The sequence below is a fragment of the Ictidomys tridecemlineatus genome, chromosome 1 (assembly GCF_052094955.1).
Source record: "Ictidomys tridecemlineatus isolate mIctTri1 chromosome 1, mIctTri1.hap1, whole genome shotgun sequence".
Taxonomy (NCBI): domain Eukaryota; kingdom Metazoa; phylum Chordata; class Mammalia; order Rodentia; family Sciuridae; genus Ictidomys; species Ictidomys tridecemlineatus.
The window spans coordinates 88,667,440-88,688,633 of NC_135477.1; the positions used below are offsets into that span (position 1 = coordinate 88,667,440).

The 21,194-nt window shown below is 37.2% G+C and overlaps 1 protein-coding gene across 2 annotated transcripts in view; it reads left to right on the plus strand.

The window, feature by feature from the left end:
- The first annotated feature begins 473 nt into the window (after positions 1-473).
- Scamp1 (secretory carrier membrane protein 1) overlaps positions 474-21,194 on the plus strand; it is a 99,484-nt gene continuing 78,763 nt past the window's right edge. Inside the window, exons 1-2 of one of the 2 annotated variants that reach the window (XM_005328988.5) lie at positions 479-702; positions 19,546-19,623. In XM_005328988.5, coding sequence (XP_005329045.1) covers positions 646-702; positions 19,546-19,623 — 135 coding nt within the window. In that variant the 5' untranslated portion in view covers positions 479-645. Of the gene's footprint in view, positions 703-19,545; positions 19,624-21,194 lie in introns of both variants that reach the window. The other variant, XM_021728879.3, reaches the window with a different exon arrangement.

A 21,194-nucleotide genomic window follows, 5' to 3' on the forward strand; every position in this document is an offset into this window, starting at 1 on the left:
AAAATGGGAGGCTAGGATTCCCAGGTTGGGTCAGGCGTGAGCAAAATTCATTATCGAGGGCTGCGACCCGCGGCAGTTCTTTGGGGACAGCTGCCGAGGTTTCTCCAGTTCCCTGACTGCCGCGGTCGGTCACTGGCTCCCCAGGTGTGCGGGCCGCGTCCCAGACCGCCTCCCCAACCTGACAAGTGGGGTCAGGGTGCTTCTTCCCCACAAAACACCACCTCTTCTTTAAAGTCTGGCACGGTGGGTCTTAGGAATCCGATCTCAAATCCATGTTTATATAATCTCTTTCAAACCAGACCTAATCGCTCGTCTCACTCGGTCCTCGGAGTGTGGGACGCGTCACTCTCGCTCCCCCTCCGTTCCCGGCTCCCTCCGCCCGTGCTCCCTCCTCGATCCTAGCCAAAGCCCGGAGCGTGGGATCCAGGCCCGGAGGAACGGGACGGCGAGCGGGAGCTGTGCCGCCGGCCCGGAGCCCGTCGCACCGGGCATGCTCAGTGGCACGGCCGGCTGGGTGGCCCCGCGAGCTGCACCCGGATCTGCTCGGCGGCAGCGGCGGCGACGTGAGCGCGCAGGGGGGCGGCGGCCTCGCCTCGTCTCTCTCTCTGCGCCTGGGTCGGGTGGGTGACGCTGAGCGCGAGAGAGATGTCGGATTTTGACAGTAACCCGTTTGCGGATCCGGATCTCAACAACCCCTTCAAGGTGAGCTTCGGCCCCAGCATCTCTTACCGCCAAGACGCGTCGTTGTTTGTGACAACAAACGAGTTCCTTCGCGTCCCCTGTACCTGTCCCTCGGCCAGAGAGGGGATGGGACGGCCGCACCCCATTTGGGGGTCGTACTTGGCCCCCCACTACGCTCTTTGAGGTTTGGATTGGAACCTCCCCAGCTCTGCGTCGGCTGCCCCGCCCCACGTCACCTGCCGATGAGGGTCTTGCCCTCTCCCGGGATTGGGCCCTCATCCTATTCTTGGGAGCTGGGAGGGTGGCGGCCGAAAGGCAGGTGGAGCCGTCACTTGCTGGGCAAGTGTGTCTGGCAGGCCCAGGCAAGGGCCAGGAGGACGCCGAGGGGGCCCGCCCTGGGGTGGGGTTGTCATGGGGACCCAAGGAAGCGGCAGTGTCGAAGAAGACCAGCGTGGGGTGATGGCAGAAGTCAGGACAAGAGATGAGGGTACCGAGTATGCTGCAATTAAAAAATATATTTATATGTGTTTATTATTTAAACTCTTGTTGAGCCCAGGTACCACTAGCGGCGCTGCCATGCCGCCTCCCCCTATTAGATTGAGGTTAAGGGAACTGATATCAAAGCAGAAGTTAAAAATAAATAAACATATCTGGAAAACAATAGTGCACGTGGTCGACATCTTCCTACCTAGCTGCTCCTAGCAAGGTAAAGGACGGGATATTTTCCAAGCTCCTAGTGCGTCACTAGTGTTCTGGGCTGTTTGAAGATACCATTTCCCGCAAGAGCTGCTTTCCTTCTTGGATTCGACCTAATCATCCCCAGCTTCAAAAGGGCTTGGCACACAAACCAGCAAAGAAAGGCAGCTAAAATATTCATTATCTGGGCTTAAATGCAACTATCTCTAGAAAAGTGCTCTGGATTTCTTAATGAGGGTAAAGCTTAGAAAGTGTAATATGTTTCCAACTGTTGGTTGTTTATTAATTTCTCCTGACCATGTGCTTTAGTAGCTTTAATTTGTAGTCACAAAATAGTAACTTTAATGTGTGGTCACACAAGTGGCACTTCTGGTTTATTTCTCTTTCTTATTCCAGGTTTTACTTCTTATGAAGAACTCAGGAAGAGGGGGGAAAAATGCCTGTTTTGATGGTGGCCTGATAATTTCGTGAAGGATTATTTTAATGAAATGATCCTAGTTATAGTTAACAATTTGACTTACTTTATAGAAATATGAAGTACTCAGTCACTATTCTCTTGCCCCCAATGTCATTTGAGAAAATTTAGTACAACTGGCCTGTAGCTTTTAGCTTTTGTAAAAGATGATTTGGTTGCATTTTTGAGAACTTTTCCCTCCAGAAGTTTTGTTGTAGTTAGACTCCCTTCTATGCTGTGGGGGGAAAAAAGTTATTCTGAAATCACAGAGCTCCTAAAGAGACATTTCATAATTTGCCAAATGGGTGTTATTTTAAAATATTTTGAAGGTATAATAGTAAGAACCTGTTAGCTTTTCCTAATTCAGATATCTCATTGGTGCGGTTTATTTTTTATTTAGTCATAGATTACATGGCTCATTTCATATTAACTTCTCTTGTTAAGCAAGATATTGTCGTCCTAGCTCCGACTGCTCTTTTGTGACATCTAATGTTGCCATGACACTTGCCTCTTCTGACATCCATATTGTTACTGTAGTAATTCTAAACCCCAAAGTAGTTTTAAGTATACATTCAGTGTGATATAAAATTATAAACTTTGCTTTCTTTGAATATGGGAACAATGATTTTTCAAGTACATGAAATGCTTTAAGAAATAGATAATTTAGGTTTAAAGAAGACTTAGTTGTATACATTTTCCGAATGATCTTTTTCTATTTTGTATACAACTGCCCCTGCTCAAAGTTTATATCTGTAGTACGTACTTTTTTTCTTCTGCTTTGATTTTTTTTTTTTTTTTTGGTGCCAGGGATTGAATCCAGGGGTGCTTCACCGCATTCCCAACCTTTTTTATATTTTATCTAGAAACAAGCTGTAGCTGAGTTTCTTAAGGCCTTGCTAAGTTGCAGAGGCTGGCTTTGAACTCGTGATCCTTCTGCCTTAGCCTCCTGAGCCACCTGGGATTACAGGCATGCACCACCGCACAGGCCATAAAAGTGATTTTTGAAATAACATTTTTTATATTCTCTACTTAAAGCTAAATAGTTCCTAGATTCATATGTGTGTTACCTTATGATCATCCTTCTTTTCAAATCTTGTTTGATATTTCACATTTGCTATCTATTCTAACTTTTGATTAAATCAGGTTTGATAATCATTTTGTTACTCCTTAACATTACTTTTGCTTTACCATTATATTAGGAACACTTGTGCAAACATCTTCATTTGAGCCATGTCATAAAATGATTTCTGAGTAGAATCCTTTTAGGTGATATGACTACAGTGGTTTACTTGATTTTATTGGCTGTTACTTCCTAGATTCAATTCATTCTATTTATTTTTTGGATCACCTGCTTTATTCCAGTGGTGCTAGTCATAGTAAATGGCTTTATGAAGTTTGAATGTTTTTATTCATAAAGAAACTTGAAGTAATTGAAAAACTATAGTATTCCGAAATAAATAGATAATTGTATGGAAGTTTGAAAATCCATTCTGGAGTTGTTAAGTGTAGTTGTTAAGCTTGAAAGAAAAAAATGTTTTCTTCATAATAAGTGTGTATTAACAATTGGCATGTTCCTTATTCTTTTGTTCAGTTGTTCGTTCATTCAACAAGTTTTGAAGAAATATCTCTATCCTTAATGGATATTAGTCTAATGTGGAGACAAACAAGCCTGTAAAGGAGAGTTCAATAACCAACAGAGATTAGTTATACTGGTTTCTGCAAGTCAGGATAAAAATGTATGACTAAGGGCCAGAATTAGTGTAGTTTGTTCACCCATGGGTAGGTAGTATAGAATTGGTGTCAACACTCTTGGAGTCCTGATTACCAGTCCATTGTTGGTGGCACAATGTGTCCATTGTATTTCTGACTTCAAAATTCTTGTTTTTTATTTGGGGCCCCCCATTAGAAGAATTTGACATTAAATATGAACACAATGACCATTTTGTTTTGGCCTTAAGAAGTAATTCTGCTTTTTAAATAGAATAGTCCCCCTCATCCTATTTTAGTTACCCATGGTCAACTGTTGAGAGCCACAGCCAAGTTGGGATGGCTCCTAGCCTTTTGCCAGTACTTGAGTTTTCCCGAAGTTCCCGTTGAGTTCTGATTGAGCTCTCGCAGGGATTCCATGGAGAGTTTCGTTGGTTGGTGAAGTTCCGGTGGAGGGAGTTCGGGTTGGTGTGTGGTGTGACCCAGAGAAGGCCACGTGGGTGTGTTCGCGGGAGTTCAGAAATAAAGTTTGTTTCTGCTTTAGTGATTTGTGCCTAGCCAGACTGCGGCAGTCAGCCACTTTTAGAAAATATTAAATGAAAAAATTTCAAAAGCAAATAGTTCATAAATATTAAATAAGCTTTTTTATAGTATATTATGATTGTTCTATTTTTTAGTTATTGTTAATTTTTTACTATGCCTAATTTATAAATTAAATATTTTGTGTGTGTATGTATGTGTATCTATATATATATATATACATATTTATTTATATATATATAAATCTCTATTTCTGGTATCTGTAGTGTCTTAGAACATATCCCATAAGAACGTCTTTTAAAAATGGCCTGAAATTTACCATTCTCATTTATGTTATGTTTTAGCTTATAGTAATTTTAGTGACATCTTAAGAATTTAGTTGAACAATTTTAAACCTTGCCATTAAAAACTGACCCATAATTCAAAGTTGCTAATCATTTGTCTTATCTGTTCAGGCTGCTATAATAAAAATACCTTATACTGGGCAATTTATAAATAGCAAAAACTTATTGCTCTCACTTCTGGAGGCTGCAAGTTTAAGATCCAGTGGCCAGTAGATTCAGTGCTGATATGAACCTGATTTTCATAAATGGTTCCTTCTGTGTGTCCTCACATAGCAGAAGGGGAAGGTAGCTCTCTGGGCCTTCTTTTTAAGAGCATTAATGCCATTCTGGGAAGGCTTAATCACTCACCAAAAGCTCCACTTTCTAACATCATCACCTTGGTGTTTAGCTTTCAACATATGAATTTTGGGGTACCCAAGACTATGCCTCCACTTGTTTTCATTTTATAACATCAAGGATGTCATCCATTTTATTTTACTACATTTATAGTGACATTTACATGAAGCTGATGTTGCTGTTTTTCTACCAATTTAAAATTTTGAGTCAGAAGATTGGGAGCCCTAGAATTAAAATGCTGCCCATTTTAAGATGCACAATTATTTTATTTACCACTATCTCAGTTATCTGTTGGTATTCAACAGTTTCAAATGTGGTTTTAAAGCAATTCATGGGTTAGTGATTTTGTTATTTAAGCTAGACTTAGCTGGAAGGTTTTTTTTTGTGTGTGTGTGTGTGTGTGTTTAATTGTTGTGTTTTAAATGCTAGAGTCAGTCATGTGGCTTCAGTCATCTGACTGCTTCACTGGATAGTTTAAGATGTACTCACTCAAGTGCCTACTCATTATCTGGAGGCATCAGTGGGGGCAGATTGATTTTCTTTCATGTGGCCTCTTTACTGGGAATAGCCTGGGCTTTTTAGATAATAGTAGTAGTGTTCCAAGAAGACAAGAGCTGAAACTACAAGACTTCTTGAGTCATATGTCACTTCTGCTACATTTTGTTAGTGAAAAAAAAAGCACAAGGTCATCTCAGATTTAAAAAGGAAGGGTAAGATTAGACTCCACTTCTGGAAGGGAGTGCTGTGCCCAAGCTGATAGAGATCTGTGAACTGAAAAGACACACCCCCTCTAGCATGGTGATACAGGTACAGGATAACCTCCATAGACACTCCCCTTAAAACAGAGGAGGAGTAGAAGGCATGTAGCAAATGCTGATCCAGAGAAGTTCTGAAATCTAGTCAGGCACATATTGTTAGTGTCCCCTATTTTGGGGAGAGTGAGGTTCCTTGGTTATGACCCAGTTCTGTCACCTGGAAATGGTTCTCTCATCTGTTGCTTTTTTTCTGCTTTTGACTTTGTTATCTGAGAGGTCCTTTATTTTCCCTGTAATAAATGACCCCTCTTTGCAGGCAGGTAGCATTTTCAGCTTGCTTCCTTTGGGTCCTGTTAAGAATTAGTAATGTTGGGCTGAGGATATAGCTTAGTGGTGAAACTTGTACTTAATGTGTCTCTAGCAGAGGTGGGGGGAGGAAGCTCATCAGTTGCTGGAAACTTGGGTTATTCTCATTATGAGAGGGACTGTTATGAATAATGCTGGTATAATATTCATGCATCTGTTTCAGAGGCTCTTGGTCATGTACTTGGCATGTAATTGATGGTTCATATGGTAATTCTCTGGTTAATTATTTGAGGAACAGTTAGACCCTTTTCCAAAGTGACTACACCATTGTATATTCCCATTAGCAGTCTGTGAGGTTGCAAATTTCTCTGCATCCTTGCCAACATCTTGTTGTTGTTTGGTTTTGATTCTAACCATCCTGGTCAGTGTGGAGTGGAATCTTGTTATATTGATTTTCATTCTCTTGATGGCTAATAATATTGAGGATCTTTTCATGTCTTTACTAAAATATTGAGATCTTTTGCATATATTTAGAGTGGGCTGTTTAGCTTTTTAAAAATTGAGTTGTAAGAAATTTTTATTACTCAATAGGTATTCGGGTATTTCCAGAGTATATATTACTTTACCTGGCTTCTGACATTGCCAGCATTTGTGTTGCAACTACTTTTAAATCCTTATATACATTAATACTTAAAAAAAACCAATGTAATAGGTGTTACACTTACTATTAGAATGTAATTATAAATAACTTATCAACATTAACTTGATACTTAACCTTTTCTTTATACACTCTCTTAAAAAGAAACACTTCTGTTTATTTTACAAAATACAGGTGAATTACAGAATATATTTTTATATGTCAGCAAAAACACTGGGACTCAAACTCATCAATCAAAGAACAAGTGGATATTACAAAGTGTTGATATATTTTGAGTATTGGTGAGATTGATTAAGCATCGACTATTGGAGAGATAAAACTAGAAATAAAGGATCTGTGATAGTTTGATACTGATAATTTTAACTTGACTGATAGTAGAAGAAAACACAATTCAGGTATTTGAAAGTAAAAATGACTGAGAATATTCAGCAAGTGGGTTCCTGACCCTCCCTCTCCCCACACCCCCCAGTACTGGGGATTGAACCCAGGGCTTCATGTTCTGATGCTGAGCTGCACCTCCAGTCCACTGTGCCTGGCTATTAAGGTTTTTGTTTGTCAAACAGTGAAAACAATGTATATTGTGGGAACATTATATACATAGGAAGTACTGAAAGTTCCCACTTTTTCCAAGGGAAATAATTAGTGATGGAGTTGTATACTTTTCAATCATTTTACCTGTGAGAATCCTCTAATGATGATTAAAATGTTCACATAGTAATTTGGAATATGAGGAAAGTGGTGACAAATTAAAGTGGTAGTTGTTGAGATAAAAGCATCAGGAATATGACCAAGGGATAATATGCTAGGTATATTTTTACCATTGTTTGACATTTTTTCCTAGAGCTCTTGATACTTGTTTGGTAAATATGTTGATGTTTCTTTTAGACTGATTTGATCAGACCTGTGGTTTTATGTATGCCTAACTTTTGGTATTTGAGTCATACATATTAGTGAATTGCTTATAAGTAAGTAGTGTATTATAAACATGCCACATATTCCCTAAGCATAAAAGAAGTGTGATAGATGCTTTTTGTTTGAGTTTTAATGGTAATATTTAGATTTGAATCCCAAAATAGGCTAACAACCACTTAGAGCTGAATGTATAAGAATATGTTCTGTGAGCTTTACATATTGCAGGCAAATATTTACGTGTTCTTAGCCCAGTGTTATAGGGAATTAGGGGAAGGTGTAAATTAGATTTGCATAGGGAGTAAGTAGGTAAGAAGGTGAGCTCTGGAACCAGGCTGCTTAGGTGACCTTAGGTAAATTACTTCATTTGGTATCTTTGCTGTTTCTAGTATTTGTTATTTGTCTTGATTCCAAAGAACTATAAGAAATGTTGGGGGATTGGGGGGCAAATTCTCTTAAAATAACAGAGAAAGAAAATAAATAATAGTGCAAGATTTTCTGGCTGTAACATATGATTATTTATTTTTTATTTCATCCTTAAATTGCTTGCATTTTCTAAGGCAGACTCTAATTTTTATTAACTTTGAAACTTTTTGGTATTAACAGAAATAGTAACAAAAACAAGCCATACAAATTACTGGTTGCCTTACAAAGCTCAGGGATTTTTAGAAGCTATTATGTATTGCAACTTGAACTGAGGATAACTAATTTATTTTATTTTTTTTGACAAATCATCTTATAATATAGGTTTCACTGAAATGTGGGAGACTTCTGCACATGGTAACATAATGTTAGAGATCTTTGAAAAGATCATTTAGTGTTCCTTTTATATTTGAATTGAATTAATAGTTTTTGAAGCTGTGATTATTATTATTATTTTTTTAAGTCAGAGGGCTAGCAGAAGATAAATCCCTGGGTTTACAATGAATGGTCCGCACTCCCCTCCCCAGCCTGCCACCACTCCCATGGATTCATTGTTGTAGAGAATGCTTGGATTCCGTGGTACTGTGATTCTAAATATTGACCTTGAAAATTGGTCACTGTTTAATATTAGTTTATAAGAAAACATTCTATGAATATTTCCACCTGAACTTACTTTCTGGTGGAAAAACTATATTTAAAAGTAGATTGCCTATAGTACAAGTGAACTATTGAGATCTTTTAAAATTTGTTCATGTCTTTGCTTGACATTTTTAATGATACCTTTAATACCTTATGCTGAATGGAAAAAGCCAGTCTTTCACTACAAATTTTATGATTCCATTGATATAAAACATCCAGACTGATGGTCACTTAGGCCTAGAGGACTTGGTGGTGTGTATGTGTGTGTGTGTGTGTGTGTGTGTGTGTGTGTTTGTGTATAGTATTCCACTACTTAAATGTCTTAAAAGGCAAGATAAATGGAGTTTCTGTATGATAAAACAAGCTTTATTGTACAGAAATCTGTCAATAGTTTGTGTGGGAAAGCTCTGCTGTTCTCCCACCTTTAGGATCTCAATTCAGTGTCTCTTTACCTGTCAAAGCATACTGACCATAAAGGTGATTTTAGTTCATGTGTCAGTTGGACACACACATGACCCAGAATTTTCCTGTTCTACATGACCAGCCTTTTTCTTTGTACGTCTATAGACTTCAATGCATTGTTATTGGGACATCTAACTCTATTAGCTAACCACTTGCTCAAATTTCAGAACATATTTTGGTGATTCTGTGTAACAGAATGCTAGGTGAAAGCCTCTACTGTGTGGTGTCAGTGTAGTCCCTGATTGCTCATCCTCCACTCCCATCTCTCCTTACTTCCTCCCTAGTAAGCATACCTATTTGGTTAATGAAGGCAGGAGTGAGCTGGTATTTAGATTTGGGAGACCTAAGGATTTATTGCCATTTGGCAGCAGTTCTTCCAAGAAATATTACATCTGATTGCCTGAGATATACTCATAAGCTATACAATTAATCCATCTAGAGGATACACTTCAGTGGTTTTAAATATATTTACAGTAGTGCCATCAACACTACCATAAATTTGAGAATACTTTCTTTACCCTGCAAAGAATCCCCATGCCCTTTAGCAGTCATGCCACATTTCCCCCAACCCCTCTATGCCTAGGTGACCACTGGTATGCTTTCTGGACATTTCGTGTCAGTGGAATCATACAATATATACTCTTTTAGGCTGACTTCTTTCACTTAACATAATCTGCTCAGGGTTCATCAATATTGTGGCTTGAGTCAGGACTTCATTTCTTTTTATTGCTAAATAAAATTTCATTGTATGGATATACTACATTTTATTTGTCTACTCACTAATCGATATACACCTGTGTTTTCACTTTTGAGACTATTAATAATGCTGCTGTGAATAATTTTGTACAAGATATTGTGGGGACACATGCCTTTATTCTCTGATATATATCTAGGAGTGGAATTGGTAGGTCATATGGTAACTGCCAATTATTTTTTCCAAAATGATTTCCCCATTTTACATGACCACAGCAGAGTGTGAGAATTCTATTTTTTTTTTTTCATATTCTTGCCAACACTGTCTTTTCTATTAAAGCCATCCTATTCGGTCTAAAGTGGTATTTCATTACAGTTTTGATTTATACTTCCCTGATGGCTAATGATCTTTTCATGTGCTTACTGGCCATTTGTCTATTTTCTTAAAGAAATGTCTATTCAAACCCTTTGCCCATTTTAAAGTTGTGTTGCCTTTTTAGAACTGTTAACAGTTCTTTATTCTAGATGCAAGTCACTTGGACACCAAATTTACAAACATTTTCTCTAGTTCTGTGAATTATATTTTTACTTTTTTGATGGTATGATTTACAGCATGAAAACTTTTAATTTTGATGAAATCCAATGTTCTCCTTTTTCTTTTGTTGCTTGTACCTTTAGTGCCATATCTAAGAAACTATCGCCTAACCCAGTGTAGTAAGATTTACATTTATATTTTCTTCTAAGTGTTTTATGATTGTGACGCATATCTGAGGATTTTGATTCATTTTGAGTTAGTTTCTTTATGTGGTAAGAAGTACTGGTTGTTTATTTAAAGTTAATTTATTTAAAAAATATTCCTTAAGAATTTACTACAGATATAAGACATTTTGAAAATATCTAAATCTCCAGTTCTTTGCCCACTTACTTGTTTCTGTAAGAAGTCATGTGTTTGGGGTTTTGCCACCACTTTATCTTTAGACATGTTTCCTCCTCTTCCTCCGCCCCCTCCTTCCTCTCTCCTCCCCTCCTCCTCCTCCTCCTTCCCTTCCTTCCTCCCTCTTCCCTCCTCTTTTTTGCTTGCTGTGTTGCCCAGGCTGGCCTCTACTCCTGGGATCAAGTGATCCTCCTGCCTCAGCCTGCAGAGTATCTAGGACTACAAGTATATACCACTGTGCCTGGCTTTAAACATGTTATTCTTTCTGTATGTAGTTCATGCAGCTCAGGTATGGTGCCACAACATAGAAAGTGAAATTTGGAATAGCAGGACCCTTTACTTCAGTGGTGTCTTAATATTTGCCAGTAAACCATTAAATTTCTGTTGTTTTGATTATATAATTAATGAGATTTGAATGGACTTAATTGTCATATTCTGGCAATGGCAAGCAAAGCATATTCTCAATTTTTACAAATCATTATACTTAAAATGGAGAGTTTGTCAGTTTATGTCTTCATAATTATTTAAAATTTTGTGTAATGATTATGACTGTACTAGAGAGTAAAAAGGACTGAGCTCAGTTGTCTCCAAGAGTTTGTTACCATTGCAGTGGAACAGAGTAGGATATTTATTTAGCAAATATATGTGGAGCTCCCAAAGTCAAACTCTATGAGAGTCATTATGGATACAAAGATGAGAAGTCCTTTATGTCAATAAGTCCACCCTTTAGTTGGGAAACATAATGCATGATAAATGCCTTTATGGTCAAGAAAAAAGTAGCACGTTTTTCATATTGCAGGAGAAAAACTTCCTGAGAAGGTGCTGCCTAAGCTGTCTTGAAGGACAAAGAAGCATTGCTCACTTTGTAGCCTCTATTCCCCAAAGTGTAGCATCCAAGGCAGAAGGCATTTGTGGATAGGAAATTCAGACACAGGATAATATTTCAGTTTACTCAGGAATGACAGACTTGGACTAGAACTATTACATGGTATCATTTTAATAAGTACTAAATCTTTGAAATAGAAAATCTGGTGTTTTATACTTTCAGCACATCTTAATTGCACTAGTTATGTTTTAAGAGCTACTGACCACCATATTGTTCAGGATAGGTCTAGATGAATAAAATATTTTATGTTAAAGCAAAATTCTTGAGACTGAGGAGGACTGGTCCTAGGACAAGATCCTGAAGCTACCAGTAGCAAAGAACAAGGCTAGATATAATTGGAAGTATATCCACTGGACCCATAAGCCAGGAACATTTTTATAATGAAAATTTGGAGAAGGGAAGCATAAATTATTTATATTGAGCCTGTATTGACAATAGATAAGAGGGAAGGATAATGAGAAGCAGGGAGAGTTTTAGGATAGGAGGATGGTCCGTAAGAAGTATTTGTTGCTGCTGAATTGGTTGGGGTTTGTAAGCAGGATTTGATGATGCTTGGTGGTCCAGCAGCCTGGGGTTTGAATTTACATTGAGTTTAAGTTACATTCAGGAATGTGGAATAGATTTATTTATTTTTTGCTTTGATCTATTACTGTTAACTGATTGACTTTCTGTTCTTTCTCTCCACCCTCCAGCCTTTGTGATTAAATAACTAAATTTAGGACATCTTAAATTTTTTCTTTATCAATTATAATAACAGTAGATGACTTTTGCATACTGTAAAGTATGTGAGATGAAAGAATGTCAATTGAGTGTCCTGCTGCAATCTAAAGTTTGTCTACATTCCTTAGTTGTCATTTATGCAAAGGATGTGACTTTACCCATCTTTGCAGTCTACACCCCATGTTCATTGTCCATTCTCTATTATTTAAAAATTTTTAAAGGCCTAAAATATGTTAATTAAATCCATAGGTATGACATGGATAGACTTATATCTTGAAAAGCTCATTTGAGCTCTTTATGGAGAATAGACTAGGAAAGAGTTCAAGGATGAGAGGGAGACTAGTAAGAAGTCTATTTCAGTTTATAAGTGAGAAATGCTGGCAGCTTGATCCAGGGTGAAGGAGGGGGAAATGGCAAAGTGGATTGAAAGGAAGTGGGAAAGGCAACTGATAGTAGTAGCCTGAGGGTGACTTGGTTAAAACAATGTTTTTTGTTGTTTGTTTTGCTTGTGTATATTTTAAAGTGATGAAGACTTGAAATATAGAGATGTGGTATTCTGATGAAGCAGTTGAACTTATGAGATAAAGGGATATTTGTTAGGATAATCCTAAGAAAAGGTGGCAGGAGATGAAGCTTTGATACAAGGAGGATTTTTTGTTGTTGTTTTGTAGATATGCTTTGTCAGGGTGGCATAAATTTTGAACTGTAGAGAATATCTAGGCAAGTGCTCTACCGTTGAACTGCTTCCCAGTCCTAAGCTGCAGGGAATATCTAACCAACGGAAATAAAAGGACAGAAATTAGAATTATATTTGTATTCTATTATTTTTAAAGTTGGAGGGGGAATAAAAAGAAGGTGAAACTAGAGTTAAATTAAGCAGTAATCTATAGCAGTTGTTAATCATAAGTATGTTGGGGATCAGTATGTATACTAGTGATCAGTAAATGTTTATACTTACTAAAATCTCTCACAGATGTTATTTAAATATAGGATGGCCTCAAACGCTGTACATAGAGTTTTTTAAAAAATATTTTTAGTTGTAGGCAGACACATACCTTATTTATTTATTTATTTATTTATTCTTATGTGGTGTTGGGGATCGGACCCAGAACATCATACATGCTAGACAAGTACTCTACCCTGGCCCTGTATATGGAGTTTTAATGGAATACAAAATGATAAAGAGTATTGGTTCTATCTGTTCTGATTTTAAGGCTTAAAGACATACCTTAAGAGATCCAAGTGTATTATAAAGATTTTTTAAAAAAATTTTGTAGTTGTACCTGGACAGTATGGCGCTCTCCTATTTATTTACTTTTTTATGTGATGCTGAGAATTGAACCCAGTGCTTCCCATGTTCAAGGCAAGCACTCTGCCTCTGAGCCACAACCCCAACCCCTATTATAAAGACTTTTGAGGAGGGAAAAAAGTCCAACCAAGTCCATCTCTGAGTGTAACAAAAGTGACTCTGGGAGTTTACAGGGTGTTTGCTCAGTCCCAACTTTCTTCCTATTGACCTCCTCCATGCCAAGCAGTGGAAGCCATTTTCAAGTGAAATCAGTATTTTTAAAGCATAAAAGTTGAGATGCACTGATTCAAGTGGAGATTGATCTCTGCCACCTTGCTTTTCCTCCTTTGCCCCTTTCACATTTCCTCCTTTCTTCTCCGTGCTGCTGTCTGAAGAACTGCAGTACTTTGTGAAAACTGCTTTCATGCTGCCATTTCTCACCAGTCAGAATGGCAGAACAGTAACTGTGTATATGGGCTCTGTCTTTGCTCTGGTGACTTACTGGCAACTCTACTAATCTCTGTTCCCTTCACATGCTGTACTTGCTGCTCTCTGCTCCTTTTCTAATCACCTTTTTATGACTTAGCTTCTTTTGGTCTCTCTATCATGACTGGTGGTGTCGGCTTCTACTGATAGTAATTAGCTGTTTTTAATGTCTCATATTCCATCTCCTCAAGAAAAAGGATCTAATTGAATTGGTTAGGCATCATCCAATCTAGAGTTACTTCTGTTGGGGCCTGCCGGTCATCCTCATGTCTGGTTCTAAAGATGGTACAGAGGCCAATTCCTCATCCTGTCATCTGTTGCTGTGGTTAGAGGGTCACAAGACACAAAAGTTGGACAAAGAACTGCTTCTGAAAAGTTTTCCTTGGAAGATGAGTGTGGCTATTGTTTTTGGCTGATTCATGTATTGGTTATTCTTTATTGAATTCTCAGTGAATCATAAGCGGCCATGAGAGCAGCCTCAGTTTTTAAGTCTTTTCCACACACAGTAACTTTACATGTAGTGCCTCATCAGCCATTTTATTGATTAAAAAACCTGATGTACAGTGAAGTATGAAGCTTGTTCAAAGTTTACACCTTCTTGGTCTTGGAACTGAGATTTGAATACAGGCAGTTAACTTTCCAAGCATGACATTCAGTCTGTAGCACAAGATATCAGAGCTGCAGCTGACCAGGGTGATTATCAAAATTACCTGTTTTAAAGATAATAAAAATGACATTAGAATTTAGGTGACTTGCTTAGAGTCACTAGTCATTGTTAGAATCAGTGTCTGATTCCTCCACTAGTGTTCTTTCTACTACAGAGAAAGTACCCAAGATATACAAGGTTTTGCATACTAACCTTGAAATTTAAATTATATGCTAAGAGAGATTGTAATGGATACATGATATGTGGCTGTACACAATCATCCATGTAGAAGATCATTTAAAATACATTGAAAATATACTACCCTGATGGGTTTGATAAAGAAATTGAGGTTAAAGATTTTTAAAAAGCTAATTATACTAGATGGAAAAGTTTTACTTTTTCTCTTATTTAAAAAAATACTCATTTTCATAATGCATCTGGTTTTTAATGAACTATGACTGTGATGTTAAGTGGTATAACTAAAGTGTTGGCAGATTATCTTTGGCTTCACTAATGAAATAAAGATCCAGCCTTAATGTGTATGCAGAATGCCTTACTTGTTATTCAAAAGTTAATAAAATACAGGGCCTAGTATGTTCCTGTAAGCCAATAAAATAAGACTATCTCAGAATAGTTCTTTGTTAGAAATGCAAATTCTCAGTTACCATCCCAGACCTTCTGAATTAGAAAAAAGATACCTTCAATGTGAGGCTCACCAACCTGGAGTTTAACAAGGCCTCCAGATGATTCCAGTGCATACTGAAATTTGAGAACCACTGCCCTAGAAGAAACCAAGTTGTCAGTTGAAATAATTTCATTTTGATTGTGTTGAAGAAAAAGAATAACATTTTCTTGACAACGTATTGGAATCATTTACAATCAGTTCAACCATTGTCTTTTTGGTTAAAGTTGTTATTGTCCTGAACTCTGTTTAGTTTATCCAGCAGAAAAAATGTATATAGGCATTAGAAAGTCCTAGTTTTGAATTTTATCTGAGACTTACTAATTGATCTTGAGAAAGTTTCCTGAACTTGTTTTAAGATTACAGCTTCTTTCTCTGAAAATGAAACTGTACAGTCAACTAAAAGGATCACAACAAGGATTGGAAATAATTTTAGTAAATATTGGATACTTAATAGACATTAAAAAGATCACTCATTATTTAAATCTTCAGTTCTATTGACTCCTCCCAGTTTAGAGGCTGTGAATTTTTTAACACCATTCACAATTATTGAAATTAACTTGAAACATTAACTATGTGATAATTCAAAGATATCAGTTCTTTACTTCCTAAATCTATTCTCAGCCTTGGCATATCCTGCACAGACTCTACTGCTTTGTCATCTAATACTGCATTAGGAAAGATTCCAAGTGGATTAGAAGCAAACTCTGTTCACTTGAGACAATGATTTTGTCAAACTGTCAGTTAACTTTCAGCCTGGATTAATATCAGAAGAAGCAAATACAATTTGGTTACAATAGTTGGAAGTGGAACATTTTAAGAATGATTTCATTTTGGGTCTTTTGGGTACTAAGTTATACTTTTTTTTTTTTTTTTTTTTAAATAGGGACTGGAGTTGTGGCTCAGTGTTAGAACACTTGCCTGGTGTATGTGAGGTACTGGGTTCGATTCTCAGCACTGCATATAAATAAATGAGTAAAATAAAGGTCCATCAACATCTAAAAGAAAAAGTGTTTAAAAAAAGAAAGGTAAATTTTAGGATACTTGAGTATCTGGGTACATGCATTTGAAAAATGAAAGTTGGGACCCAGTATATTTCTGTGGCATTGAGAGAACAACATAAATAGTATGAATGTTGGTTAAGCTGTATGTTACTGTTTTAGGTAGCTTTTGCATTGCTGTGACCAAAAGACCTAACAAGAACAATCAGAGGAGGAAAAGTTAATTTTGGTTCAAGGTTACAGAGGTTCAATCCATGGTTAGCTGATTCCATAGCTCTGGACCCAAGATGAGGTGGTACATCATGGTGGAAGGGGATGCAAGAGGAAAGCAGCCCAGCTGTGGCAATCAAGAAGCAGAGAGAGCACCACTAATCTGGGACAAAATATAAACCCCAAGTTACACTCTCAATGACCTACCTCCTCTGGTCACACTCCACCTATCAACATTTGCTGCCCAGTTAATCCATATCAGTGAATCAATCCACTGATTAGGTTAAGGCTCTAAACCCTATCATTTCATCTCTGGAAATTCTTGCATTGTCTCACATGTGAGCTTTTGGGGGACACCTCATATCTAAATAGTATCTTTATGACCCTACTTCTGCCTCTCTCCTTTTTTCCTTTGAATTAATTTTGTTCTATAATAATGAAAAACATTTTTGTAGTTCCAAAGTAAAAGCTACAAAACAGGTATGTTTTGAGAAGTCTAGCTTCCAAGCCTTTCCTCTCTTTACTCTTTCCTTCTTCTCTTCTTCTCTCATAGGCACTCATTGTTAGTTTTGGATGTATTCTTTCTTTTAAAAAGCACAGTAAATACATTCATTCTACCCTCCACCTTTACACACAAGATAACATTGCTCTGCATCTTTATTCATTCATTCTTTAGCAATTTATATATCACCTTATATAATTTTACAACAATGTAACACATTAGCACTATTTTATCATACCATCCTCTATTGATATACATTTAGGTTGCTTTTAGCCTTTTGCTACTATATACAATATTTTTGCCAGCATATCTTTGGATTAGATTACTAGAAGTAAGACTGTGGTTTAAAGGATAAATGCAGAGGTAATTTTGCTACATGTTCCCAACTTTTCCTCTGTAGAGATTCTAACAAACGGTTGATTTTCCTCTTAGCAGTGGTTGAGACCCCTGTTTTCTTATTGCTTTGTCAAGGTTATGTCAGACTTTTGGATTTTTTGCTAATCTGATAGGTAAGAAATGATTGTGTTAGTATAATTAGTATTTCTTGTGAATGAGATTAAACATTTTTTCATTTACATGTTTTGAACTATTTTCATATTTATGTTCAATTTTTCAGAAAGCATTTCTTTTTTATTACTGCTGCTACTATCTTGAAGAATGCTTTATTTCTTTTTAGGAGTGGTAATACTCTTTGAAGATTCGGTATCACCAGGCATGTATGATTAAACAAATAAAAAACCAAAAACCTTATTAATTCAAAGAGATCATAGTCTAACTTGGGGAGGGGGAAGACCTGCATAAAAATTATGGTTCAGTAAAATAAATGCTAATGGAGATAAATATGGAGGAGCGTGGGGCACTAAACCTGGGGTGGAGTAACTAGGAAAGAGGCCTCCTACTGGGAACATCATTGATTATCATATAGGATAATACCTGGAGCTTCTTAGGCTGACCCTGCTGGGAAGAGTTTTCCAGTTGGAGGAAGCATTGCAAAAGAAGGTCATGGTATCTTTCAGACTCATAGGTTATTGCTTTTATTGGGTGGTAGTGAGGGTCAGATTGAGACTGCTGCTGAACCCATCTGGATTTGACCTTCAGCTCTCTGCTTCTTATCTCAGATTCCTTCACTAAATTAGGTTGACTTCAGCAATGCCAACTTGAAAATTTTGATTAAAATATTCATTTTTTGTTTTCTTAATTTTCTTTCTGATGCATGCATCTCTTTTTGATAATCTCCCTTCTCCTTACACTTTTGGGTAAACTTGGGGATGGGGAACCCTGGGGAGTAAGTAGAGTCATTTTAGTCCTTTCTTCCCAATTTATTGTCAAGCAAGCCTTTATTTATTGCTTTTCCTTTTATCCTTGCCACTTACTTTTTTCCAAGTTTGAGGCTCCTGCAGTAGCTTTTTTCATTTGGCTAAAGGAGAAGGATATGCCAAGGTGAGGGTGATTATGAGATAGTTGATGAGTCCAGAAAAATAGGCAAGGGCCAGGCTACATGATCAGAAGCCTTGTATTTCATTTTGAGGGATTCCTATTTTATCTCACAGTTAGTGGAAAGCTACTAAAAATCCAAAATGGATGAAAGTCAAGGGAAAGGGTTTAGAGGAAGAGGAATAATAAGATTAGCTTTACATTTTTGAAAGGTAACTTTGAAGACTATGTTGAAGAAAATGGATTGGAAAAAGTACAGTATTGAAAGAGAGCAGTATCACCTAGGAACCAAGTACAGATGTTCAGACCCCACCCTAGACCTCCTGAATCAGAAACTCAGGTGGGAGGCAGCAGTCTGCACTTTATTTAATCCTTATTCATGCTACAGTTTGAGACTAGAGCTATGAAGGCAAGTTAAGCTGTATCACAGTTTGTAAAATGCTTTTCACATGAATTATGTAGTTGATTCTGTTGATGTTCATTATATTTTTCATATAATCAACAGAGATAAAATAAATGTCTGGGATTTTGTGATTCAGTTATTTTTATGAAAGCCCAATATAAAAAGATTTGAAAAGCTGGTTTAGTAGAGTAATATACTTGGGAGACTGTCTAGGATCAAGTGGAAAAATAAACAGTCAAGTAGAGATATTGGCATAGAATAAAGCAAGTAAGAGGTACTTAATCTTGAATGCTCTAGACGTTGGCTGTATTCGACGTTGATTTGTGATATGGTACTTAAATCTGCAGTTGGGAAAACTGATGGAAGATGTTATAAAACTGGAGAGCATGAACTCTTCATGAGCCCAAAGGAAAGGATGGTGGTTTTACCCAAAATTTGTTCAGCTGCTCTTGTGCAGTCAGCTTGACACAGCTATTAGGAGGCGGTCTACTTTCTGTCTTTATAGAATAACTAGCAGCTGATTTGCATCTAACCCATTTTTGTTTTGCTTTGAAGGGTGTGAGATCTGTGGATTTAGATTTCAACTTTGTTGAAATGGGACTGGATGCATCTGATAATCTTTATTTTCCTCTTTTACTTTGTTGAGTGATCAAAAGTACAGATAAAGCAAATGTTATGTAAATGCAAAAATTATATAATTATATCTCAAAGGATAAGTAATTTTTTTTTCTCCTTCAAATTTTATTCTAGGATCCATCAGTTACACAGGTGACAAGAAATGTTCCACCAGGACTTGACGAATATAATCCATTCTCGGATTCTAGAACAGTAAGATTATTCTTAATTGGACCATTTTTAAATGTTTAAATAAAAACCAAGTAGGAATTATATTTTAATTGTTTTATTTTTTTAGTTGATTTGTAAAACATAAAATAAGAAGTTAATGTTTCACTTAGAATTTAGCAAGTCAGGATTTTTTTTTTAAACAAGTAGGACTATCAATAGTAATTAAAAATTTCCATATTGGTCCTAGTGAAATACTATCTACAGTACTTGACATACAGGGAGATAAGAAAGTGTTTCTTGGTATACACATTGTCTTCATGGTAATATGGAGTGATACTTTGTCACAATGGAAATTATATATGTAACTGTACACAATGTTTGCATGATTATCATTTGAATAGTAGGAGCCTTCTGACAGTGGTAGACAAGAACCTCTGGAACTTTACTTGGTCTAGGAAAGCATATTCTTCCCCATCTTATTTATAAAATGCTGGGCTATTAAAAAAATCATAAAGAGCATTCTTATTTACCTGTTAGGGTCCTAAGCTCTTATAGTTGGAGCAATTTTTTATGTTCTATCTATGGTTTTATTGTGAACCAGATTTGAGAACTATTGAGGTAGATTCTATTGAGAATGTGAACCAGATTTGAGAACTATTGAGGTAGATTCTATTGAGAATTCTTTTCAAAATTTCTCTGGCAAATAATTTTGTCTTCTATTTTTGTGTCTCAGATATCACTCTCAGTTTTAAATGTTTTTGGCTCTTGAAATGCTAGTCATCCTCTGAAAGATATCAAAGTTCTTGTATGCTTGGAGTTACCTGTCAGTATGATGATCCTTAGGTGATGATCACCTCTTCCTGATAAATGTTTTTCACAGTCTAAAAACGAATTCCAAAAGATTATGTATGTTTTTGCTTGGAAATTTCTTCAAGATGCATTGTATTAACTCTATAGTGTAAAGAAGAGTGTAGGGGGAGGGGCTGTATTAAGCTATATTATGAGCTATATTAAGCATCCTCTGTTAGCCTTGCGTCAAGGTGGTGTTGGTGTGGCATTGCAGGATCCATATCTGGGCTGCGATGCCGGATGCTGGTGGCCTCCACCTTGGCTCTGCAAAGAAGCTTGCTTTCTCAAGGTTCTGGATCTGGGCGTTACCTATTGGGGCTAGACCAGCCCACCCTCTGCCATATTTGGTGAAGAACATTATATCAAAAATCCTGGGTTAATTTCCCTATAAATAAAGGGATTCCGCACTACTCCCTCCTGCTCTCTCCCTCTCTTGCCTTCCAGTGTGAAAGCAGGACCCTTAAGGTGGCAGAGCCTTGTCTGTGTGGTCTTTTCTGCTGCTGCCCATACCACACAGAGTGATGATCAGCTTCCACCACCCGGGCAGCTTGTGGGTAGCAGAAGAGCTTTAGGCTAAATGGTGATAAGAAAGAAATGTTTAATCTTTGTCCCTAGTTCCTGGCTTCTCAAAGTCTTATAATCTCCAGAGTGATATGGGTTTTTTATATGCTAATGAGAGGACTGGGGACTTGGGCCCCTAGATAGCTTCTGGGTGGGTACTGGTCCCTAGAAATTCCAAGCATAATTAGAGGGTTGGAACTTTA